Raw genomic sequence first — 26,536 nt, forward strand, 5'->3', positions numbered from 1 at the left:
TAAAGCACACTGAGGTACAATTTAACAAGGTTTGTAGATTGCAAGATAGATTAATATAGCTGTAAGGAATAAAGTCAGGATATACTGTATGCATATCAATTCTCTGAAACCTTGGCTGTGATTCAGACCAATGAACTCAACTGAGACAAGGCAGCACATCATATGGAAGTGGAGACAGTACGAATGTACCACTGACAATGGATCTAATGTTCCTCATTTTTATTCTCTAAAGGTAAAGCATTTTTGAACAAGGTAACTAAATAACCAGCAACACTGATGTCAACAAGACCTAATTTGCCGGTACATTTTAACAAAGTGACCATCATCAGTCACTTATTGATCAAACAGTGACAAAATGTCCAGTAACAAGTGTAAATCTTTCTTGTTCTATAAAACCTTCAAAGCTGTCCCCTTCTGCCAAAAAATGATTCATTTACTAAATGTGTCCATGTGTCTAGATGTGAACATTGACAGTGACTGATATGCTTCCCCTTCTTACTGCTGCAGAATTTTTCTTTCACAAATCAAAATATAAAATATTAAAGTGAATTGAGACTATAACTTTGAAGAGGTGAATACATTGCATACCCACACACGTTATTCAAAATAAGTCCATAACGTGCAAAGATACAACTATCCTTTGTCGTGTTTAATAGTGATAACATGAGCAACACACACAAAATGAAAGGTTTCGGCCCGAAACGCCAACTGTACTTTTTTTTCCATTGATGTTGCCTGGCCTGCTGAGTTCCTCCAGCATTTTGCGGATGTTGCTCAGATTTTTGGCATCTGCAGGCTTTTTCTTGTTTGTGATAACATGATGTGACTTTTACTTTGTGTCCCAAGCACCACCCATAAGTTTTAACTTCCTGAAAATGGCTTTGAATACACACTCAGAAGTAATTACCAGTCATTTCAATTAAAAATGGTCATCATAAATGAAAAAGAACAAGTTTTAAATTTTCTATAATGCTTGTATCTAAAGAAATTGAAATTTACAAGCTGAAATATGTTACTAAGATAGGACATTGTATTGTATGGGAGAGCAGGCATGAATAGCAAAATAGCCTACACTTACTCCTCTTTAATACCATAAGAGATGGGAGCAGAATTAGACTATTTGAATTTGCTCTGCCATTGGATCGTGGTTGATTTATTATCCCTCTCAGATCCACTTTCCTGCCTCCTCCCTGTAACCTTTGATATCCTTACTAATCAAGAAACAACGAACCTCTGCTTTTTATATACTCACGATTCCACTAAGTGTTCAAAGAGAAGTGTAATCAGTCTGTAATAAGGCCAATATCCAACTCCTCAATCTGTTTTCAAAATCCATGGAAATCTGATTTGTGTGTATATGATTTGCCACTAAAATTCTTAGGATTTATGATGTTGGTACTTCCATGGCAATCTAGTGAAAAAAACCCTGCTTATTATCTATGTAGATGCATTTTCTCATGCCTTCAAATGATTACTTATTGGTTCCCCTTTGCAACATAGTTGAATCTAGTTAACAAGAGATACATTAGTAAACCAACTCCAGAATATTAATGGACCATATCTTAGATCGATTATTTTAATTCACACTGGGCATTATGACATTGCCTTCCCATTTTTGAAGTGCTGGTGCAAATATTAGAATTGATCCAAGAATGGCCACTAGCAAAAAGAGCCATAAGAAAATTCGGTCCAGAACTTGAGCTACAAATTTCCAGTCTTCCACAACCTGAACAGAAAGAAAACACAATTAAAAACATAATCTAAACATTATCTTGGAAAACATGAGATTTATAAATGGAAGATGAAAATTAAAAACATAATCTGAATGTTATCTGGGAAAACATGGGATTTATAAATGGAAGTTTGAAATATAGACTCTATTGATGAGAGGGATGGAGTGATATACATTTACCAAACCACAAATTCCTTATAGACCAGGCTTGTTTTCTGACATATGAAGGGATAAAGAGTTTGGTGAACAGAAGATGATATGCATCAAATATTGGCAAATTAACAAACAGATTAATGAATGGCATATTGAGCAGACATTAAGGATGAATTGATGGACCTGAGGAAAAAGAAGACTACTGCTACTTTAAAAATCCTGACCAATTCTCTAATTATTCCTCATTTGGCATTAATTTATATTGTACAGCCTCTTGCATATAGTGAATTTATGAATCACTTATCTTCCTTTTGAAATAAAAAAGGCATCTGACATCAATTAAGCTATGGTGCTAAGATGGATGGGCCATTTTCAAAATTTATTTTGGTTAATGGCAAAATTGCCAACCTACAGTCTAAGCTCGAATGACAGGTTTCTTGGATTTGAATTTGGGATATCTAATGCATGGCATAGGATATCCAAGTCCATATTAGATTGAGCCCCCTTGCTTTAAGATAAACAAAGAATGCACCTATATGCATACTAGAATGCATCCCCAACTGGTCTGGACTTCAAGTAATCTTACTTTGCTGCTCTCTCATCAAAAGTTAGTTTTGGAGCACATAAACATAGAATATAGAGCAATACAACCCAGGAACAAGCCAATCAGCTCGCAATGTTGTGCCAGATCAATTAAATTAGTGATCAAATAGCTAACTCTCCTGCTTATACAATGCCCATGTCCTCCAGTTTTCCTCAAATTCATTCCTGATCTAAATGTCTCTTAAAGGTCTGATGTGATTGCCTCTACCACCACCTCAGGCAGCACATTCCAGGCACCCACCACTCCCTGTATTAAAAACTTGCCCCTCACATCTCCTTTGAAATTGCTTTTTCTCTCACCGTAAGTGCATGCCCTCTGGTATAAATGTTTCAATCCCTGTCTACTCTATCTATACATTTCATAATCTCATAAACCTCGACAGATCTCTAATCAGTCTCTGCAACTCCAGAGAAAACAACCCAAGTTTGTTCAGCTTCTCATTGTACCGCATGCCCTCTAATCCAGGCAAGATCCTTATAAATGTCTTCTGCTCCCTCTCCTTAGTCTCGATGTCCGCCTTATAATAGGGAGAACAGAATTGCATGCATTATTCCAGAAGCAGCCTGACTAGTTTTATAAAGCTGCAACATAACTTCCTGATTTTTGAACTCAATGCCTTAACTAAAGGCATGCATGCCATATACCTTCTTAACTACCCTATCAACTTGTGTAGCCACTTTGAATTTGGACCCTGAGATCCCTCTGCTCACATACACTGTTAAGAATCCTGCCCTTAACACTGTACAGTCTCTTTGTTTTAGACCTGCCAAAGTGCAACACTTCACGTTTGGCTGGGTGAACCTCCATCTGCCATTTCTCTGCCCAGATCTGTAACTGAACTATATCACATTGTGTTCTCTGTCAGTCTTCTATGCAATCCACAACACCACCAAACTTACTAATCCACCCACCTACATTTTCATCCAGGTCACTTATATACGTCACAAAAGAGCAACTTTTTGAAATGGAAAAATGAAAAGGAATTTCTGGCATACTATTTCTAAGAGAGGTCTCAGTGATCACAACACTAAATAACCAATTATTTTTATTGCTTTAAGTTGTAGTTTAAGATAGCCAGTGTCATTGAATTAAGTTGCAACGAATAGATCTTACTGTTTTGCTCTATTTCGATGACCCCCAATATTATTTTTTTCTGTACAATCCTTACCTCACGAATGGAATGTTCCTTCTTTATGTGGCTTGAGATGTATCTGACTGATTCGGCAGCCTTTTCTAGGATGGCCACCATTGCCTTTTCATTGTTCTTTATTGAAGCATGTTGAGGATCTTCAAAGACTTTTTGCTTTCCCTTTGGACTGCTGGGAGCACTTCCTGGACAGTGGTAACGATCAGTATGGCCCCTCATACATAGAAGTCTGGGAAGGGTTTGAAGGAACAGTTTTTTGACCCATGGTGCCATGGGGTGGTAAGTGGTCGAGGATCGATGATGTACGTTTATAACAAAGACAGTGACAATGATCGAGAGGGTGACAAAGATCATAGTAAACAGCAAGTATTCACCAATCAAAGGGATGACCCTTGAGGAGGAAGGGATTATTTCTTCAATAAGCAGGAGGAACACAGTCAAGGAAACTAGAACTGAAGTGGATAATGATAGTTTTTCCCCTTCATCTGATGGTGAGTAAAATACCAGGACAGTTAGAAGCGATAAACCGAGACAAGGGACAATCAGAAACAAGGTATAGAACAAAGGCAGACGCCTCAGTATAAAAGAGTAGGTGATAAATGGGTAGGAATAATAACCATCCCTTCTCGTCCCTTTTATTCCAGTGGCATTTAATATTTCCCACTCTCCATTGTCAAAAAAGTCCTTCTGGTCCACATCTTCATCCACTAGAATCAGCTCGACCAATCCACCATCATAGGTCCAAGATCCAAACTTCATTGAGCAGTTCTGTTTGTCGAATGGGAAAAAAGTGACATCTATTGTGCAAGAGCTCTTGTAGCTTGCAGGAGGCGTCCACCTCACTGTCCCGTTGTATTTCACAATAGCCTTTGTCATGATGGAGGATTCAAAATGTCCATCTGCGCTAAAGGTAACAAAACATACAGGTGAGTACAATAGGGCAGCAAGCAGCAACGTGATATTGGGCTGGTTCATGATGGATGTTTCCTATTGAAACAATTGAGAGATTATGGCCCCCACTTTTACACATTTACCTGGCTCAGATCATTATATCCAAATTTGTACTCTGAAAAGTGAATAAGATGTGGTAGTGAAAAGTAGAATTCCTGCCCCAATAGTGTTTGACAGAAGTCCAAGTTGAAACTTCGTGTTTAGTTGAAGCTGTCATTAAAGTTAATGATTTTTAAACGTAATAGCCAAAGTCATTTTAGACTGTTAAAAGTTAAAGTGAATCTTAGGTTCAAGAATCAAAATGTTTAAAATGCTTCTTAAAGTATTTAAAAACTCTGAGGAATCATTAAAGACATTAAACCGAATCAAAATCCATTTGAATCCTCGTCCCCAGGTATAGAATCCAATGTATCAATGGAGTGTTAATTCCTGCACCAAGTGAGCATAGGATCAGAGGCACTTGCTCAGTCTAATGCTGGGGAATCCCAGTAAGACTCTGTTTGGATTTCACAGGAGTTCTGCAGCAGAGTACAGTGATTGAATCCTCCCTGTGTTTCAGACAGCAAGTCTGAAACTTTGATTTGAATATTCGAAAGCTGCCAGTTCCGTTTTGATTTCCCAGTCAAAGTCAGCATGACTTGGCTTCCTGCAAACTGCTGCACATGTAATTTTAAATCTAGCTTCAGTAGAATGTTCTTCCAGAAATTTCCTGGAATCACAGGGTTTTCTAAGAGAAATCCATTCCTCTTGAGTTTTGTGAAAGTAAAAAAATGAAGAAGTACAGATGCTGGAAATGTGATATACAAACAGAAATTGTTGGAATGACTCAGCAAATGAGGCAGCAATCACGGAAGAAGAAATTGTCAATGTTTTGGGTTTATGTCCTTGAGTTTGCAAACCAATCCTTAAATTTGTATTATATGAAGCACTAAAGAAAGGACTTTAATATCTATAACAGGCTTCCTGAATTCAGTCCCAAGTGCATCGTAGTCAATTCTCCATGTGCATTCCTTGTGCTAATATTGAGAAAGGCAGCTAATTTGTATGCTTTGAACAAAAACCTTTCTCCTGCTTTTTTTCTTGTGATGCTAAAAGTTTGGAGAGATGTACACAATATTCATCTTTGTAGATAGCATTGTGCAAAGCAGACCTAAACATGGTAAAAAATCAGGGCATGCAGAGATGATTAAACTTCATTCAAGATTCAAGATGCAAGAAATTTTTGTTATTTCCAGTACACAAGTGTAAAGGGGAATGAAATAATTGTTACTTTAGATCCGATGCAGCACAAAATAATACATTGAGATAAAGAACACAATAATAAAAACAAACACAATAAACCTAAACACACAAGATAACTTATATACAGATTGTCTATATGTCCATAAAGTGATGCCAGTGTCTGTACATAAGATGACTGACAGGAAATGATAAAATAGTGATGGTGGGGGATATGAAGGGATAGGTTAATGGGTAGGGGTGTTGATCAGCCTTACTGTTTGGGGACAGTAACTGTTTTTGAATCTGGTGGTCCTGGTGTGGATGCTACAGAGCCTCCTCCCTAATGGTAATGGGACAGACAATCCATGAGCAGGGTGGGTGGGCCTTTTTCCAGCACATTTCTGTATATATTTGTCCCTGATGGTGAGTAGGCTGGTGTCGGTGATACACTGAGCAGTTCTGACTACCCGTTATAGAGCCTTCCTGTCTGCCCCAGTGCAGTTTCATATCAGAGGAGATGGTTTTTAAGTCAGTGCGATAATCCAGCTGCTTTCCACAAACATTTTCCTGGGACTGATGAACTATAGATCCAGCTTTTTGCTAAAGGAACAATTCCAAGGTTTTGCTGACAATGAGAGGAGACAATTGTGGCAATAGTGTTGTAGGGATTGTAGGAATGTTTGGAAACTAAATTCCTCCCTCTGCCACCATGTCGCAGATTGGTAGTCAGGAATATAGCAAATGAATGGTGACTTTTGTCTCATTAGACACTGAGGCTAATTCAGAATTGGCAGCACTATGGAGGTCAGACTAGAATGTGCAACTCAAATCAGTCACCCGATGCATCAGTGGAGCTGTCCCGAGGGGCTCTACAGCTTATTCCTCAGTCTCTGCCAGAGAACAGCTTCACACCTACAGCAAGTCATCCCCTGCCTCTTAGGTAAGTTGCAGCTTCAAACAAGTACCTGTGGAATGCTGAACAGACATCAAGAGTGTGGGGAGAATTTCAAAATTCAAAGTAAATGTATTATCAAAGTACATATATGTTACTGTATACAACCTGGAGATTCATTTTCTTGCAAGCGTACTTAATAGATCAGTAATAGAATACTAAACATAATAGACTCAATGAAAGACCGCACCAACTTGGGCATTCAACTAGCATGCAAAAGACAACAAGTTGTGCAAATACAAAAAGAAAGAATAATAATCAAAAATAAATAAGCAATAAATGCTAATAACATGAGATAAAGGGTTCTTGAATGAGTCCATAGGTTTTGGACAAATCACCATTTTCTTCAGCATTTTGTGTAAAGATGCTGCCCAGCCTGCTGAGTTCCACCAGCATTCATGTGTGTTCCATTGGTCATGGGAACATTTCAATAATGGGGCAAGTGAAGTTGAGTGAAGTTACTGTATCCTCTTTGGTTCAAAAGCCTGATGGTTGAGGGGTAATAACTGTTCCTGAACCTGGTGATTACCTGGCTATCAGGAGAAGATGAATCTCAGAGTTATATACTGCAGATATACTTTGATAATGAATTAACCTTTGAACCTTTGCTGTGAATCCTGAGGCTCCTATTGCCTTGTTGTTCTTCTATTGGTGCCTTTGAAACTGTCCTACTCTCACTCTTATTTCTCTGCCTCTAGCCTCATGCACTGTTCCAATGTGGTGTAACGTAATTTTGAGGAACAGCATCTATCCAAGAGGTTCCGTCAGTAAGCGTTGACTCTGTTTTCCTCTCTTCACAGATAATATCTGGGTATTTCCTGCATTCCCTCAAATTTCAGTTCCTTCAGTGATACATATCTCACAAATACCTGATTATCTCTCATTGGATCCCCTCTTCTCCTTCTATTGAAGTCTGCTCCTGACAGATCAGCTGGAATTAGCAAACTTTCATCCCCTGATATCAAGCAGCATCACTGCATTTTACATAATTCCATGTGCCTCGGCCTCCATCCTATTGCAGACAATCCCTTTGTTTCCTTCACAACTCCTTCTTCTCTTTTAACTTAAAGCATGTTTGACTTCTAGTTCTGACAAATGGTCATTGCCCTAATGGGATACTTCTGTTTCATTTTGGACAGTCCTACTTAATATTTTTGTTTCAGATTTCCTGCATCTGTAACGTTTGCACATTTTAAAATCAGCATCAGCTGTGTGTCCTACCCCATTTCTGAAATTCCTGAACAAAATGTTACAAGCAAAGTATAATGATTGCTCCATTATGTTGTGTGTTTAACAGCCATTACCCAGCATGAATTTCTAAAATTACCTTGTTATTTAAGCACCACTAACACAATTTTTGCAACTAGTGTGTACTTGCATAAGGAAGACAAAGCAGAATTTTCCCTCCTACTCTGCCTTGAAGTTTTAGCCAGCTTGTCATTTTCTAGGGGATTAACAGTCTGACTTCCTATCTCTTGTCAACTGAATATGTGACTCAATCTTGTCCTTTGCAGAATTTTCAAAAATCAGGGGATTACAGAATTTTGTCTTTTTTGTGACAACCCTTGTGCCTCTACTGTACTCACACTGTATGAACATTGATCAAGAGTTGGCATGTATCACAAAGGCATATCCTACCATCAACCAGCTCTGAACTGATGTCTCCATTCTGAAGACTCCTGAACACATCGACTTATTCTCCCATCTTTCAATGTCAACCTTGTAACTTAACAATTTTTTGATTCTGCCAATATCCATCAGTTAAACTATTACTCCCTTTGTCAAAATGGACTAAGAGCTCAGAGCATTTTCAAGATCATGTCAGATCATATGAGGGAAGTAGCAGAGCAAAGAAAAGTTTTTTTTTAATAAAAAAGTTGTGCAGTTTTTATACATTATCCCACTCTGAAGAAGTTAACTTCTGTAACTTCCTCAAAGAACATAGCAAAGAAAATATACCTGCTTATGTCATGACAGGAACACTGGAGAGGAACATTGGGAAGGTAAATGGTCAGATAAATTTTTATAGCGTATGACGGTATTGTAGCAGTTACTGCAACATTATTACTACTTGGGGCATCAGAGTTGGGAGTTCAATTTCAACGTCCTCTGTAAGCAGGGTTTTACATTCCTTCCTGTTTGTTGCAAGACGTTTCTATGGGTCCTTCGGTTTCCTCCCACAATCCAAAGACATGCCGGTTAGTAGTCTAACTGGTCATTGTAAATTGTCCTGTGATTACACTGTTGAATCGGTGGGTTCCTGAGTAGCACTAGAAGGGCCTATCCCACGCTATCTCTAAATAAATAAGTAAGTAAATGGCTTGAAGGATAAATATTCAACCATGACCCTGTCCTGCTCCAACGTGAACAGTGCTCTGGAAATATTGGATGTGCCCCTGACAGAAGTGAACAGAACTTGGCTGTTACCTGCACTTATGCCACTATCCTTCCGAAGCAGTCCCCGCAAATCCCCCCTCAGCCCACAATACTTTTATCAATGCTACATTTGAGTTTTGCGGCTCTGTGGAGCAGACAGAGGTGCCGTGAATTATGACTGATGACTAGGCCTGAGACGGCGGAGGAGATGAGACTCCACCGCAGGAATGCCACGATGGCCTTTCAACCACAATGAACAATCTGCCGCAACAACTCTGCAGGTCAAGCTGCATTTGTGGAGAGACAGGAACTGCCAACTTTTCGAGCCAAAGCCCTGACGCAAGCCTCAGCCCGACACGTTGACAATCTTTCCGCCACAGATGCTGTTTGATCCACTGAGCTCCTCCAGTAAATTGTTTGCGGCTCCAGATTCCAGCATTTGCAGTCACTTGTGTCAACACAAAGTCCTTTAAAAAAAACTGCTTTAAGCACCTTTGAATATCGAAAAAATAGGAACTGTTCACATAGATTTAACTAATCAAATAAAATGAAAATTAGAAAGAAGAATGATTGAAAAATTCTTCAATTACTATAAATTCACTAAAAGCATTAGAAAAAGCAAACAACCCCCTTACCTGTACTATACTTTATACTTCATATTTTTTACTTTATACTTTATTGTTGCCAAACAATTGATACTAGAAGGTACAATCATCATAGCGATATTTGATTCTGCGCTTCCCGCTCCCTGGATTACAAATCGATAGTAAATATTAAAAATTTAAATTATAAATCATAAGTAGAAAATAGAAAAATGGAAAGGCCATAAGACCATAAGACAAAGGAGCAGAAGTAGGTCATTCGGCCCATCGAGTCTGCTCCGCCATTTTATCATGAGCTGATCCATTTTATCCTATTTAGTCCCACTGCCCCGCCTTCTCACCATAACCTTTGATGCCCTGGCTACTCAGATACCTATCAATCTCTGGCTTAAATACACCCAATGACTTGGCCTCCACTGCTGCCCCTGGCAACAAATTCCATAGATTCACCACCCTCTGACTAAAAAATTTTTTTCGCATTTCTGTTCTGAAAGGGCGCCCTTCAATCCTGAAGTCATACCCTCTCATACTAGCCTCCCCCATCATGGGAAACAACTTTGCCACATCCACTCTGTCCATGCCTTTTAACATTCGAAATGTTTCTATGAGGTCTCCCCTCATTCTTCTAAACTCCAAGGAATACAGTCCAAGAGCGGACAAAGGTTCCTCATATGTTAACCCGCTCATTCCCGGAATCATTCTAGTGAATCTTCTCTGTAGCCTCTCCAAAGTCAGCACATCCTTTCTTAAATAAGGAGACCAAAACTGCCCACAGTACTCCAAGTGAGGTCTCACCAACGCCTTATAGAGCCTCAACATCACATCCCTGCTCCTATACTCTATTCCTCTAGAAATGAATGCCAACATTGCATTTACCTTCTTCACCACTGACTCAACCTGGACGTTAACTTTAAGGGAATCCTGTACGTCTCAGAACTTTGAATTCTCTCCCCATTTAAATAATAGTCTGCCCGTTTATTTTTTCTGCCAAAGTGCATAACCATACACTTTCCAACATTGTACTTCATTTGCCACTTCTCTGCCCATTCTTCCAATCTATCCAAGTAAGGTAATGCAAAAAAACCGAGATGCAGGTCCAGATATTTGGAGGGTCCGGCTCAGATCCAGGTCTATAAACACCAGAGGTACTGCAGATGCAGGAAATCCAGAACAACACACTCAAAATGCTGGTTAGGCAGCAGGTCAGGTAGCATCTATGGAAATGAACGAAGATTCGATGTTTCGGACCGGGATCCTTCATTTTGTACTTATTTTTTAAATTAAGGTCAGCAACCTTATCATGTTCTCGTGCTATTTTAAGTAGGTACAGTTAACCTAAAGCTATCTGCCCCTCAGACCAGCTTGCATTGTGCTGATTGCCTGAGCAAAGAGCCCTGTGGCATGGGAGCTGGATGCAGCTGCACCTGCGTTCAGGCCTCTGAGCTCCATTCTCAAATACAGAGTAAAGGGAATTGTGAATCCTTAATCTTATGACTCAGGGGTGAGAATGCTACAACTGAACCACAGCTAACAGGGTAAGAATGAGTATGCACCAGGTTTGAATGCATCAGAGTTATTACAGCAACACATATCAAATCAAATATCCGAGTTCTCTCTTTGCGTTTGTTTTCAATTGCAAATTAAAGTTCTGATGACCATAAGGTAGTAAAACAGGTGAATCAGAATGATTGGAGCCTCAAGGAACTATACTATCTGCATAGACCAGTACCCTTTCTACTGTGCACCCTTATGAGTCTCATCCAATTCTATCTCGTGAAACCTCACCAGTACAACAGTGTACTTATTTTTTAAAATTGCTTTTCATGGAGGATAGAGAAATATGCAATACCTACTTTTCATATAAGACAATGTCCGGCAGCCATATGGACTCAGAAGGAACCCTGATTGTGTTAATGCCACCATAATCATCTGGATTCCAGCTCAGCTTGTAGTCATACCACTCCTACAATATAAAAGAGTAATCATGTAATGAAAAAAATCCAGACATAGTAAGGTTCAAGAACAGTTACCACCCGTTAACTACCAGGCTCTTGAACTAAAGTGGATAACTACACTTACTTTCCCATCCATTCCGACAACCAATGATCTCACTTTAAGTACTCCTTATCTCATTATCTCATGTTCTCATTATTTATTGCTACTTATTTATATTTGCAATTGCACAGTTTGCTGTCTTCTGCACCCTAGTTGATCCTTCATTGAACCTGTTATAGTTACCATCCTATAGAATTGCTGAGTATACCCACAAGAAACTGAATCTGAGGGTTATATATCTGACATATACAGACATCACACCTCTCCCGGAACTTCCGGGAGTTTCTCGCATATTAATAGTGGCTCCCTGATGCCCGCAAATTATATACAATATCACGGAAATCAATTTTTTTGAGAGTGTGAGAGAGAAAAGCAAGAGAGAGCGTGAGAGAAAGCAAGCGACAGAGCGCGAGCGAGAGAGCGAGAAAGCAAGCGAGAGAGCGAGAAAGCAAGTGAGAGTGCTTGAGAATGCGTGAGCGACCACGAGAGAGAGAGAGAGCGCGCGAGCGAGAGCGCGCCATTGAAGAGTGTCCCAAAAACAAATATAAAACTTATGTCACCCCAGACTACACTAAAGTGTACCCCTGCCTAATAGGGGTCAAAATAATGACAGTGTTGCTCGCTGCACTGTTTGCAACAGTAACTTTTCTATTGCCCATGGTGGGTTAAGACTGTAAAAGACATGTTGAGGTGTGTTTAACAGGTGCCATTCATTCATTAGCATAGCTAACGTTATTTAAACTAGCTGGCCAGCTGCTAAGGAGCTACTCTATTGCAGACATCCCACCTCTCCCGGAAGTCTCCTGCAAATTGATGGTTCTACCTCCCTGAAATGAGTTTTTGCAGGGTGGGATGTCTGCATATATGTACTTTGATAGTAAAATTTACTTAGAACTTTGAACTTATCAGGTTATGCATCGGAGATAATCAGTGATAAAGAAACATTTAAAATTCATAAATCCATATTCAACACCAAGTTAAAATGAAAGTTTAATAGATAGAGCCATGTTATTTTCTTAAAGGTAAAGATCCGTCAAAAGAATCTAAAGGATTTCACAGGGATGGTCCAACACATTTCACCACGGCACTCACATTTTATTCTGTCAGGCCCTTGAATATCATGAATGCATGAATATTTTTATGAGTGTCTTTAGTAGAACTGTTAAACTTCATTACATAAGCAAATTGTGACTGTCATCATTAATTGAAGAAAACTGAATTTGACCTTGTGTTTATGGTTTCAAACATGTAGCTGTCAAGTAAGACTTAGGTATTTTCCCTTAGGAGGAGAATAAAACCACAGGGCTCATGGAAGTATTGAAACTAAGGCTTGTTGGGTTATAATTAAATTCTTCCTCTTGAACTGCCAATTTTTGTAATTAAAACATCTTCATTCTCTTTCAACAGGATTAGAATTGAAAGGGAAAAACAACGTGACCAGTAAAATACCTTTGTTAAGCAGTTTATATATATACATAAACTGAACTGCAGTGCATCCATAAATATACTTGGCTGATTTGAGACACGTTGTGATTTTAACCCATTTCGTACTATCTTCAAGAAGAGGAGATGAAATATTTACCTTGCATGTTTTTAATAGGTGTCAAACGGGAGTTCATAGTTGTTCACCTTGACAATAGGGATGAACTATCCCACAGAATCACACCCAATCACTATGTGTGTTGGTGTTACTAAACTTTACATAAGCCATGGAATGATATCCTCACCTGCTTTAACCAAACATTTGTTGCCATCAGCTGATTCTTTTCATCCTGTAACAAGAGAAACAGACAAGCAAATACAACATAATCCTAAATCTATTTAAAAAATTTTGCAACCTGAGCAGAAGTTTTAAAGTTGAACATTTTCTCTTTAGTTTAGCATCCAAAGCAAGTTGGGTTAAGCAACTTCAATATGAAGAGTTATTCCAAAGACAAAAATTTAACCTTGTACCTTGATACTATTCTTTCTTCCCTTGTCCAGTCATTTCAGAATTATTTTTATTATCACTGACGTACGTCATGACATTTATGGTTTTGCAGCAGTACAGCGCAGGACATAAAAATTACTACAAGTTACAAATATAAATAGATAGTGCAAACGAGGAGTAATGAGGTAGTGAGGGACTGAAGTAGTGAGGGATAATGAGGTAGTGTTCAAAGGTTCAGAAATCTCATAGCAATGACAAAGAAGCTGTCACAAAAACCTTGCGTGTGAGTCTTCAGGCTCCTGTACATCCTCCCCAGGGGTAGAAACAAGAAGAGGGCACCTCCCGTATGGAGAAGATCCGTATTGTTAGTGCTGCCTCTTGTAGATGTTTCTGATGGTGGGGAGAGCTGTGGCTGAGTCTACAACCCCCGGCAGTCTCTTTTGATCCTGTGCATTGGACCTTCCATACCAGCAGTGATACAACCAGTGTGAATACTCTCCACTATAAATATGTGGAAATTTGCAAGGGTCACCAGGTCTCCTCAAGCTCCTCATTAAGTAGAGCCACCGATAGGCCTCCTTCTTGCTTTCATCTATGTGTTGAGTCCAGATAGATTGTCTGAGGTGTTGAGGCCCATGCTTTCCATCGTTGACTCCTCAATGAGAACTGGAACTCCCTACTTCCCCTGCCTGCAGTCCACAAAGAGCTCCTTGGTCTTGCCGATGTTGAATGCAAGGTTGTTGTTGTGACACCATTTAACCAGCCAATTTATCTCACTGCTGTATGCCTTCTGGCTGCCACCTGAGAGTCTGCCAACAACAATGGCACACCAGTGAATTTATAGATGACTTTTGCGTTGTGCCTAGCCATATAGTCATGTCTGTAGAGAGGGTAGAGTAGTGGATTACGCATACATCCTTGAAGTGTGTCTGTGTTGATTAACACTGAGCGGGGGATGTTATTATTGATCTATACCGACAGTGGTCTCTCAATAAGGAAGGGAAGAATCCAGATTCAGACTGAGTTACAAAGGACCGGGTTTTGAAGCTTATTGATTTGTACTGAGGGGATGATGGATTTGAACCGAGTTGCAATCGAAGAATAGCAGCCTTACACGTGTTTTGATGTTGTCTTGATTACTCCAAGATAGGGTAGAGTGCCAGTGAGATCAGTCTGCTGGAGATTTTCTTTGACCGTCTAGGTCCTTGCACAAACAGGAGTTATTTCTAGATAAGACCAACTTCCCAAAGCATTTATCATAGTAGATGTGATGGTCCACTATGGTGGTCTCATCTGCAATCTTGTATATGGAATATCACAGTTCCCATGCACATTTGGACAAGACGTTTTTTTTATTCCTGGGAATCTTGGAAAAAAATAAATTGTGGTGACTGGGCATGTGTTCACCAGAATTTAGAAGAATGAGAAGTGATGTCATCTCAGAATACTGTTTAATCTAGACAGGAGGAAGTTTATCCTGGGATAGGATTAGGGGTGGACTTGAATCTGGTATTACAGTTTCGGGATATGGAGCAAGACAATTAAGACTTAGTTGTAGTAAGATTCTTAACTCAGGGGGTGATGATACTCTGAATCCTCTACAACTAAGGTGAATGGAGGCTAAGAGGCTGAATACATTTAGATTAGATTAGATTAGATTAGATTCAACTTTATTGTCATTGTGCCAAGTACAGATACAAAGCCAATGAAATGCAGTTAGCATCTGACCAGAGATGCAAAGAATAGTGTTATTTACAAAATAACTGCGAATAAAAAGTAAGTGCTACAGCACACAAATAAAAAAGTACTGAGACAGTACAATATGGGTGCAATACTGCTTAGTGCTGTGATGTGAGGTTCAGCAGGGTCACAGCCTCAGGGAAGAAGCTCTTCATGTGCCTGCTGGTGCGGGAGCGTGGGCTCCTGTAGTGCCTACTGGATGGGAGGAGAGTAAAAAGTTAGAGTGAGTTGCATCCTTGATAATGTTTTTCACCCTGCCCAGGCAGCGTTTATGGTAGGTGTTCTCAATGGTGGGCAATTGGGTGCCGATAATCCACTGGGCAGTTTTCACCACACGCCAGAGTGCTTTGCAGTCCAATACAGGACAATTGCCATACCACACTGAGATGCAGTTGGTGAGTATGCTCTCAATGAAACAGTGGTAAAGGTCCGTCAGTATCCTGGGACAGAGGTGAGCTTTCTTGATGCTCCACCAGGAAATAAAGGTGCTGTTGCGTCTTTTTTATCAGGAGGAAGAGTTCAGGGACCAGGTAAGATCCTCGGAAATGTGGACACCAAGGAATTTGAAGCTTGATACACGCTCCACTACAGCTCCATTGATGTAGATGGGGACGTGAGTGTGGCTCCTAGCATGCCTGAAGTCTACAATGGTCTCCTTGGTCTTCTGGTTGTTAAGGGCCAGGTTGTTGTCGGCACACCACGCATCCAGGTGCTGGACCTCGCCCCTGTAGGCCGTCTCGTCATCCCCTCTGATCAGGCCAATCACCATGGTGTTGTCTACAAACTTGATTATGGAGTTAGAACCATGTTAAGGAATGCATAGGTGAAAAGGGAGTACAGAAGAGGGCTCAGCACACAGCCTTGAGGCACGCCGGTGTTAGCGTGAGAGTGGAGGAGGAGAAGTTGCCTCACTTAACTGATTGGGGTCTGTTAGCCAGAAAGTCCAAAGTCCAATTGCAGAGGGATGAGCTGATACCAAGCCGGTGAAGTTTGGCGATCAGCTTGGAGGGGATCACAGTATTGAATGCTGAACTAAAGTCAATGAACAGCATTCTGACGTAAGAGTTGGGGCTGTCCAGTTGGGTCAAGGCAGAGTGAAGTGCCGTGGAGATGGTGTCCTCTGTTGATCTGTTGGTGCGATAGGCAAATTGATGGGGTCCAGGGTAGTGGGCAGACAGGATTTCAGATGTGACAGAACTAGTTTCAGGAAGAAGCAGTTAGATTTCTAGATACAAATTTCATGAAGGTGATTGGGAGAAAGCAGGAATCTAATATTTAGATAGAGCATCAGTCCTGATCATATTGAATGATCGAATGGCAAACTGATGTTCCTATTGTCTACAGTAAAGTCCATGTTGATTTATTGGCTTCATCTTCAGACTCCTGCTCTATTGATTGGAGATGGAAGCTTAAATCCCACCAATACTGCTATGAAACTTAAGTTCACTTAACTTAGAATTGCTGATATCAGTGATGCTGAAACTATTAGACTGTTATTAAAAATTCATCAGGAAATAAATATGCTACCTGTATCTATATATTACACACTAAGGTGGTTGACTCCAAATGTCCAATGAAATGACCCAGGAAGCTATTCAGTTCAATGGGTATTTATGGATGTACATAAACACTGGACCTTGCCAGTAACTTTCATATCCTATCAAGTGAGTAAAACAAGTAAAGCTAATATTAGAAAACAAATCTGCATTTCCTGAAGATACCTGCTCGTAAACTCGCTTACCACATCAACAAGCTGGGAAATTTCAAGTCCAAACTTTACTTTTATTGTATCATTGCGGTTTCTAACTGGTCTCACCCATTTCTGGTATCCTTGAAACAAGTTCTTCAACAGAGTGTCCTCCACCTCTGCAAGGAGCTTCATTGTCTCAGCAGCTGGAACAGAGCACAATAGAACAGGACTTCAAGTCAAGTCAAGTCAGTTAATTGTCATTTATACCACAAATGAGACAGCGTTTCTCCGAACTTAGGTGTAAAGCACTGCAGTACACATAACACATGATAACTTGTGAAGGTAAAGATGAAATCTACAGATGGATTACACATAAATAAGCAAACTAAAGTGCATATATTAAATATTGTAAGACACAGAACACATTAACCGGTGACACTTTGAATGTAATGCGGCAGGGAGTCCAGAAGCCTAATGGTCTGAGCGAAGGAACTGTTTCCCATCCTGACCAATGTATCAGAGTCTCCTGCCTGATGATAGAAAGTCAAAGAGGAAGCTGGATGGATGGGTGGGATTCTTGATAATACTAAGGGCCCTGCGTATGCAGCACTCCTGATAAATGTCCCCACTGGATTGTAGGGAGACCCCTATGATCATCTCAGCCACTCTCATTGTAGGGACTTCCAATTCAATGCTGAGCTGTGCTCACTCCAGATGGAGGTACAGCTTCTCAGCATGCTCTCAGTGGTGCTCCTATAAAATGCAGTTAAGATGAGGAGGGGGGAGGCATTGTTTCCTCAATCTAAGCCTGCATTGCTCCTTGTTACTATTGATGGTGAGGATGTGGAAGTGGTGAGAGCCTACAAGTACCTGGGGGTGTACTTGGATGGAGCACCAACCTTCTAGTATACAAGAAGGGCCAGTGGCTCCTCGACTTCCTAAGGAGACTGAGGACCTTGGGAGTATGCAGGCATTTCATTCACATGTTCTACCAGCCTGTTGTCACTAGTATAGTCTTCTATGCGGTGATGTGCTGGGCAATGGCATAAAGACGGGTGATGCCAACAGGCTAAACAAACTGATTAGAAAGGCTAGCTGTGTTATAGGAGTCAAACTGGAGACATTGGAGACTGTAGTAAAACAAAGGACCCCACAGAAAATCCTGGCAATTCTGGAGAATGCTTCTCACCCTCTGCATGCCATCTTGACTAAACAGAGGAACACTTTTAGTAATAGACTAAGACAGCTGTGCTACACCAAATAGCGCTATATGATGTCATTCTCACCCTTGGCCATTATACTTGAAAATGAGTCAATCTATAGCTGGGGAAGTTATCCCTTCCTGTTAGACTGTTTGTGGTATAACTCTCTTACCATATTTATTTGTCTGTGTGTTTGTAATGCTGCTGTGACACTGTAATTTCCTTTAGGATCAATAAAGTGACTATCTATCTATCTATCTATACTACATTTTGTTTCCTTAAAGTGCTTTCATTTTGCTATTTATTAATTGTGATTCTTTAGCTTGTTAAAAGCCCTCAAGATATTTCATTTGCAGCATGTTCTGGAACAGATAAGTAATTAAGGCATGCAAATGTAATTGTTTACAAGATACGCAGAGGATGTGATTTCCTCAAACCACTATATTTAATCTGTTTTTTCTTTATCAAGCTGTAATCTCATAACTGTGGCACCTACTTTTCATCTTGTTGGCTTTGAACACAACTGAAGATATTCAGATCTTATTGACCAAATTTGCTGTACAACTGAACCATAGTCTCACCAATCCTGACAAATTAATTCCAAAGGGCAACTATTAATCATATCATTGGGTAAAAAGAAAAGCATCATGAGTTTAATCCAAATCTGACAATTGCAAGGTACAGTATGGGGGTTAATAATTCAAATAACAACCAATTTTTGTTTTCTATCCCCGATGTTTTGCTTTATTCATTATGCTGTTTGATATATCAAAAAATGTTTAATTTACATAGACCAAAAAAATGACATTATCAAATAAGATTTCCTCTTTTAATATTCTAGAAAAAGAGGCATCCACTCTCATTCATTCTCAACTCCATTTTCTAGTATTATTTTGATAAAAGACTAATATAAACTCACTAAATTCAAAAGAATAATATAAACTCAGAAAAATATAACAGCGGTTCTGTTCTCATACTACAGTCAAAATTAGGTACAACGTTGAAATTAATAATTCATCATTTATAATGATGAGTAATAATATTCAACATTGAAATTTGTTCTTTCCTGCATGAAGCCTTTCATATTTTTTCCATATTTTCAAGTATTGCCCAGTGCAATGTTGAAGAGAGTGTCTTCAGAGCCCGTGTCAGGTTGATGACACGAATACATGTACAACATTGTGAATGACAAAAATATGTAATATTGGAATCACAGTATGGATATCGTACAAAACTAAATCCATTAGTTAACACTTCAGTTAGTTTTTAACATAATAACTTCAGAAGTCATCATTAATTATTGATATAAAGTAGCAGTAATTTCCAATCATAATCCGAACCTTTAGGCAGGCTTTAATCGTTCAATGTATTTGTTGTCCTTAATCAGTACATATTATTTTTTTTGCCCAGTAGCAGTTTTCATGATGAACTTCAAAGATGCTTTGTGCAACTGACGAGTGTATACAGCTGTTGTACAACGAGGACAATTTTGTTCAGTAATTAAATGGCTTCATTAGCTTAAGAACCGTGGCTCAACATAAAATGGTGTTGACAATCACTTAGGAAAATTGCAATAGTCGTGAATGAGGTGTAAGGATGTTTGCAGAAATTATCAGTGATATGGAACAGAAGGAGGCAAATTGACCTGCTGGATTAGTGCCAGTAGTTTGAGGGTGTGTTGTGACTGTGATCCAAGTCACCAGAGAGATACTGAAGCTGTTGATACAGAAGTCTTTATTCATCATAAAAAACAGGTATTCTTCAGAAGAACCTCTCAGTGGAGTCATACAAACCCAAAGTACATCACATTGTTATACCCTTAACATCAAAAGTAACAACAGGTGATTCAATACAATTTCAACAGTTACAATGACATAGCTTTTATTTCAATATTTTGGATTGACAATGCTTCCTTTGAGTTACATATCTACAGTGGTAGACACCACTGAATGCTCAAACACTTTTTCTCAGACAACATAATTCACACAGAATGTCGAGAAGTTTCTGGGGACAGAGATCCTAGACACCCAAAATTTATGCTGTCATGGCTGTCTCCGAGTACACAAATATCCCAACTATTGATAGATCAGCTATTTGGTGTGTTAATTTATAATATCAGTCTGGTCTGCAAGCTTCTTTGAATTTATTTGCAACTGTGCAAATAGCTTAACCGTGTTGCTTGGTTTGATGCAGGCCCAATTAACATAACCCCTTTGTCATACATTGCATCTCTCGAGCAGCCAGCACTGTGCTCCACAGACACAATTGTTTATTTGACTGCAATTTAATTCAGTTCAATTCAATTCAAGTTTAATTGTCATTCATCCATACAGGAATGCTCATGAATACAGCCAAACATGACTGCATTACTCCAGAGCCAAGATGCAAAACATAGTACCAACAATCACACACAGCACAAAGCACACATATCATGTATAAGAGAGTAAGGTAGAGCCACTCGATAAAATAGTCCAGACTCGAGCCATCCAATACAGCAGGAATCTACAGATGACCACAACAAAGCTTTGTCTTCTCCTGAGCAAACAGGGGGGCAGGTGGGGTTGGGGGGGGAAGTACAGAATCCAAACTGGATGCCACATCACACCATCCCCCATGGAGTGCACAGGCATCAACTCCTCTCTCCTGGCACTGTAAACAAGCGCCACTTCAGCTTGAGGCCTAGTCATCGCACATACAAGATAGCAAGCACATGTAGGATATCAGTAAAATACAACCACGCAATAAGCATATAGTCCAGACCCTCAGTCCATTGAGTGCCACAGAAATCTGCAGTTCACCACAATAGAGCTTGTCTTCTGCTGAGTGAACTCTGATGCCAGCACCAACTCCAGCCTGGACGATGCGCCACACTAACCCCCGGTGAAGCACACCAGCTCCAGCGCCTCTCTCCTGGCGGCAGTAAACAGGCAACACCATGGCTTGAGGCCTAGTCCTCCTTATGACCGCGGTCACTCAGCTTCCCTGCCGTCCGCCAATAAATCAGTTGATCGAACACGTGGCATACTACATTAACAATACAACCACACAGTGTCCAAAAGGGTCTTGCGATCACAAGAAAAGTGACCAAGACAGCCATTCACTGTTAGCCTGTACTCCTCTTTCGACTCGGGAAGCAGCACAAAGCGCAGCACCTTCATTTTCTCCACCAATGAGCAACTTGCCGATGGAGTAGACCTGCAGTACTTTAAGTTCTTAATGTATAGCAGGACCTTTTGTTGACGCCGTGGAAGCCGCTGCAACTGAACGGGCTGCCATCTTACCAGAAGGTTGCAATTTACATTTTGCATTAACAACTGAAGACTGGTTCTTACTTGAATTAATATTTCCTATAATCACATAACTCTACAATACTCTCTAACACTCACAACCCAGCCACTTCATGCAACTGCAGTTTTCCCCACTATCCTGTTGTCTTCATCAATCTATTTCCGCTACCTTTCCACACAGCGCATTCGGACCATAACATCAGTGAATAATTCAGTGTCCTTTGTCCTCCTGCGGCTTCTGCTTCATTCCCCAATCAGTTTAAATCAACAGCATTCTGTTAATGGTCCTCTTACCACTGAAAATAATAATACATTGGTTTTTGAAGTGAAAATATTTTTAACACAACCCAGTGTGCAATAGCTGTTACTGTGCATTGTGATGGTGTTACACAGAGACTATGAGAGTGATAATATTAAATATCAGAAGCAGAGGCGTCAGCATCAAAACTATTTGATCAGCACATCAGTGTCCTGTAATACCATCCAATATTCTCGAAGTGACATTTGCCCAAGGTTACCTCAAACATAATGAAAACATTTGATAATCTCAGCTTTCAGGCCTGCACTGAGCGTCCACCAGTTCGAGTCATCGGTCTGGATATGATGGTGAGAATGTGTGTTTGTAAAGTGACTTGAGTTTATTATTATCGCATATTCTTGTTATTTCTTGCTACTTATTTGTATTTGCATCTGCACAGTTTGTTGTCTTCTGCACTCCAGTTGATATTGCATTGATCCTGTTACAGGTACCATTCTTTAGATTTGCTGAGTATGACCATAAGAAAATGAATCTCCTGGTTATGTATGTTGCCATGGTAATATATATGTACTTTGATAATAGTTTACTTTGAACTTAAATAGAAATCCTGCTACATTCTTTGAGCTGTGTAATTGCAGCATGACTTCACTTTACCTTGGATATCAACTACCTATACTGACAAGTTAATGAAAGATCTCAGTGGACTAAGCGATTTTTATGCAAGCCCTTGTTCATTCCAAGCAAAAATGGAAGTCCTTTGTTCTCAAATGATCCAGTTTTACTGAAAATATACTAGAACTGCTGCTGATTTTTTGTTGTAAAGTGTTTACCAAAGATAACAAGGATCTGAAAATTTTTGATTGGTAAATTAGAATTTGGTAATTTAGTAAAATGTTTCATTAATAACATACAAATGTCATTCGAGTTTCTTTTCTGACATCACAGAAGAACTTACTATTATGTTTTATAGAAATTATACCTGCTGAATTCAACCCAATCATCGCCCATTTTCATATTTACATTATATCTATGTATATAAGAAAGAATTACCAGCTGAGTTAAGGTGAATGAAGAGATGCTGGTTGGGTGCATGAGGGAGAAAACAATAGAAGAGTGTTCAGTAAGGGTGATATAAAGCAGGAGAGCTCAAGTGAACAGAATAAACCATTTGAATCAAAATTCAGTATGAAAAGGTTTACTTTCCATTTTGGAATAGAAAATAGAAGTATGCGAAACAAGGAATTAATCCAAAATATATTGAAACTGTTTCATCGGGTGCATGTATTTTATATTGATATCATTAACCCTTTCCAGTAATACAAGATGATTTGGGGCACTTTTGGATAGCTATTTATGGCTTCGTATAGGTAGCGTAGTCAGACAATGAACCATTTGACAACAAATTATATATAATCTGCAGGTGTACAAAGAAAAATACAACATGATTAAACTGTCAGAGGAGGAATAAAAAATGAGATGGCATTGTTGTAGCCTTAGGAGATAGACTCCTGTCCATTCCTCAAACTAAGGAACTCACATAAGAATAGAAAGTTCAAAGACTGTAAGGAAACAAATAAAATAAAATTATTATAGTCAACTCTTTATATCAAGTGTACTTCACATACACTTATGCAATTATGCAATAACTATAGCAGTAATTTTTCAAGTTTTAATAGAAGAAATACAAGTCTCATATCTGTAATTGTTTACACCAATATTATTGAATTAAATACTAAAATTGTTAGTTTTGTTATGAATATTTCATTTTATAAGTAAATATGCTTACACACAGATGATCTAAATTTATTTCTGTACAAGCTCATTAATTTTAATTTTGAGTGGTATGTTAAAACTGAGCCCTCAGTTCAGAATGCTTTAATGTATCTTAGAATGGAATAAAGCATCATTATTATCCTTGTCCTATCAAGAGAGACTTAAACTGTTTGAGTCACAATTCCACAGAGTTTCAAAGAATGAGGGGTGACGTTATTCAAGCATACATGATCCTAAGGGGTTTAACAGGGTAAATCTTGAATGTTTCCACCAATGTGCAGGTCTTGACCAAGTGGTCATCTAGTCATGTAAAACATGATCTCTGGAAGTCTCTGCTTGGAGGTGGTGGAGCCCCAAGCATTACATGTATCTATGGTGGAGATACTTAAATAGTTGAAGGATGGAATAATTAAGGGTTATAAGGAACAGGAACAAAGGAAGATCTGAAGGCAGCAGAGATCTGCCATGATCTACTGTAGAATATTATGGCAGGCTTTAGTTATCTAGTTTCCCACTTCTAGTTTATGGTGTTCTTATGTCTTGTGGTATAAAACAGCTATTAAATTACACACCAACCTGACTCATTGTGCTTTCGTTTTACTATCTCAGTTAAGCAAAGGAATTTTATTCCAGATGTTACTGCAAATTCATTGTGTACTAGTGTATGTTCTGGATGTTTCATAATGTTTTAGCGTTTGTTCTTCTGTAGAGTGTATCCTGAACATTATGTTTTTAAAGGTGTCTGAATGCAAAGCAATCGTATTTCCTGATGAAAATATTTCAAATATCATCGGATTAAGAACCATCCAGATGGTGGAGCGCGGAATCGATTGAAACATTCAGCTCTTAGATCCCGAGACCTTGCCGAGTTTAGTTACATAATTTTCTTTAAGAGCCTGCATGTTCTTGGTTAAATTAACCCGTTGTGCGCTGCCTGTTCTATCTAATTTTAACTGAAGAATTTCCTGTATCATGTCCTCTGATCTTAACCATATGCCCAATGCAGCATTCTTCAGGGGCAATACTGGCCCGCCATCAAATCCTGATACCTGCGTCCTGATGATGAATCTGGTGATTAAACGGCTGAGTAGTAAATAAAAGGCTTAAGTAAATATATGCCAGTAAACTCAGCGAGTGAAGTCACTGGAGATGTTTCCTAATCTATTAACAAAATTCTCCATCTTCTATAAGTGGTCCTGTTCCGTCGCTGAGTCCAAAAAGACACGCCAGTCTCATAAATTCGTTTGTCTGCCATTCACCCAAGCCTACTGTATCTTTCAGCTGCTTCCTGCGAGCGATTATAACGATTGAAACTCATACAATTCTTATTTTCCTCTTAGGATTTACTTGCAAATTGGGCCATTAGCAACAGAGATGCAGGCACTTACCTGTGGTGCCAGGCAGGGAAAGGACACACATTATCTGAACTAGAAGTAACTGCATGTCACCTCTTCAAATAGTGCCGATACCAGCGGTCAGCCTTGCTGAACGTCGAGTCCCTCAGCCCGAAATTGCAGTTCAACTTCTCTGAGAGAAGGAGGCAGCTCCGAGGAGAGAGAAAAAACAACGGGATCTGATGTCGAGAAGCGAGTGGGGGATGGTGTGTGCCTGCACTATTCGCACAGCCAGACTCGGAGAGAGAAAGGGGAGAGGGAGCGAGAGAGACAGGGGAGGGGGGGGGTGGAGGGAGGAAGAAAGAGAGGGAGAGGAGGAGAAAGGGGGGAGGAGAGAGAGAAAGGGAGGGAGAGGGGTGAGGGGGAGAGAGAGGTGGGGTCGATAGAGGGAAGGTGGAGGGGAGGGGGAAAGGGAGAGGAGAGGGAGAGGAGAGAGAGAGGGTGAGGAGGAGGGAGGAAGTGGGAGAGAGGGGGAGCATGGAAGGGGAAGGGAGAGGGAGGAGTGGGTAGGGACCGGGGAGGGGGAGAGAGGGGAGGGGGAGAGAGGGAGAGGGGAGTGGGAGGGAGGGGGAGCAAGGGAGGAGTGAGAAGAGGGGAGGGGAAAGAAGAGAGGGAGGGATGGAGGGCGGGGAGAGAATGGGGAGGGAGAGCGAGGAGAGAGGGGGAGGAAGACAGAAGGGAACAAAGGAGAGGGGGAAGAGGAAGGGGAGGGAGGAGGGGGATGGAAGGAGGAGGGGAGGGGGGAGGGAGGAGATAGATTGCAGTCTTTATTGATTTCCTTTCTTTCAAACTAGCTGGGCTTTGGAAACAAAACCCTGAACAACATCTGTTGAGATCTGTCCATTTCACACCGTACAGCCCATTCATTGAAGGAGTTGGAAACCTCAGTTCATTCAATAACGTTACTGTTTCTTGAATAATGCATGTGGGTAGTAGATCATATAATGTCATTTAAGCATCGTGGCAGAGGAAGAAACAAAGCAAATGTTCTAGGTTTATGAGGTGGAACCATTAATTCTTTCTCTCTCCACAGCTGCTGTCTGACCTGTTTGCAGCATCTTGTGTTTTTATTTCAGATTCTGCATTAGAAGTGGAGCTCTAGATTTAATCATAGTCTGAGTTCAAACAAGAACTGGCTGCCTAACCCTTCAAGACAGTATTTGAGTGTGTCATTGAGGTTCGTTAATAAAAAGATGATTAGCAGGAATGAGAGTGGTTGTTGTTGAGGAACAATAGTGGAGCAGGAATGAGGATTTTGCCCCTTAGAGGCCTTACTGCAGGAATTCACTGCAACCCAGCAATCAGCAACCTCCTCTGCCATCATACGGTCAGAGTGGGAAAGTTAAATGATGGTCACACTGACTGTTCCTTGCACTACCCTTCAGGTAAAGGGACCATCCAATCACAAACAAAAGAAAATCTGTAGATGCTGGAAATCCGAGCAACACACATAAAATGCTGGAACTCA

General features: G+C 40.0%; 1 protein-coding gene across 2 annotated transcripts; it reads right to left on the bottom strand.

The window, feature by feature from the left end:
* On the bottom strand, positions 1–25,399 carry LOC134346293 (neuronal acetylcholine receptor subunit beta-3-like). Of its 2 annotated transcripts, none has more exons than XM_063047643.1 (6): positions 25,063–25,399; positions 17,280–17,356; positions 13,521–13,565; positions 11,592–11,701; positions 3,658–4,540; positions 1–1,726 (listed from the first exon to the last, which is right to left on the bottom strand). In XM_063047643.1, the coding sequence occupies exons 1-6, from the start codon at positions 25,115–25,117 to the stop codon at positions 1,577–1,579; spliced, it is 1,320 nt and encodes a 439-aa protein (XP_062903713.1). In that variant the 5' UTR covers positions 25,118–25,399; the 3' UTR covers positions 1–1,576. The 2 variants fall into 2 exon arrangements, with proteins under 2 accessions (XP_062903713.1, XP_062903712.1); XM_063047642.1 differs by having other exon boundaries at positions 17,205–17,356.
* Between the last annotated feature and the right edge of the window lie 1,137 nt (positions 25,400–26,536).

This window comes from Mobula hypostoma, chromosome 5 (genome assembly GCF_963921235.1).
Source record: "Mobula hypostoma chromosome 5, sMobHyp1.1, whole genome shotgun sequence".
Lineage (NCBI taxonomy): Eukaryota > Metazoa > Chordata > Chondrichthyes > Myliobatiformes > Myliobatidae > Mobula > Mobula hypostoma.

What these genes read in the sequence shown, in the direction of transcription:
- LOC134346293 (XM_063047642.1), bottom strand. Translation starts at nt 25,117, where the DNA reads ATGCAGTTACTTCTAGTTCAGATAATGTGTGTCCTTTCCCTGCCTGGC. An exon ending in TTTCCCAGCTTGTTGATGTG is followed by an intron (nt 13,566 to 17,204) that starts GTAAGCGAGTTT and finishes CTCTTGTTACAG; the next exon opens with GATGAAAAGAATCAGCTGAT. An exon ending in CAAATGTTTGGTTAAAGCAG is followed by an intron (nt 11,702 to 13,520) that starts GTGAGGATATCA and finishes TTTATATTGTAG; the next exon opens with GAGTGGTATGACTACAAGCT.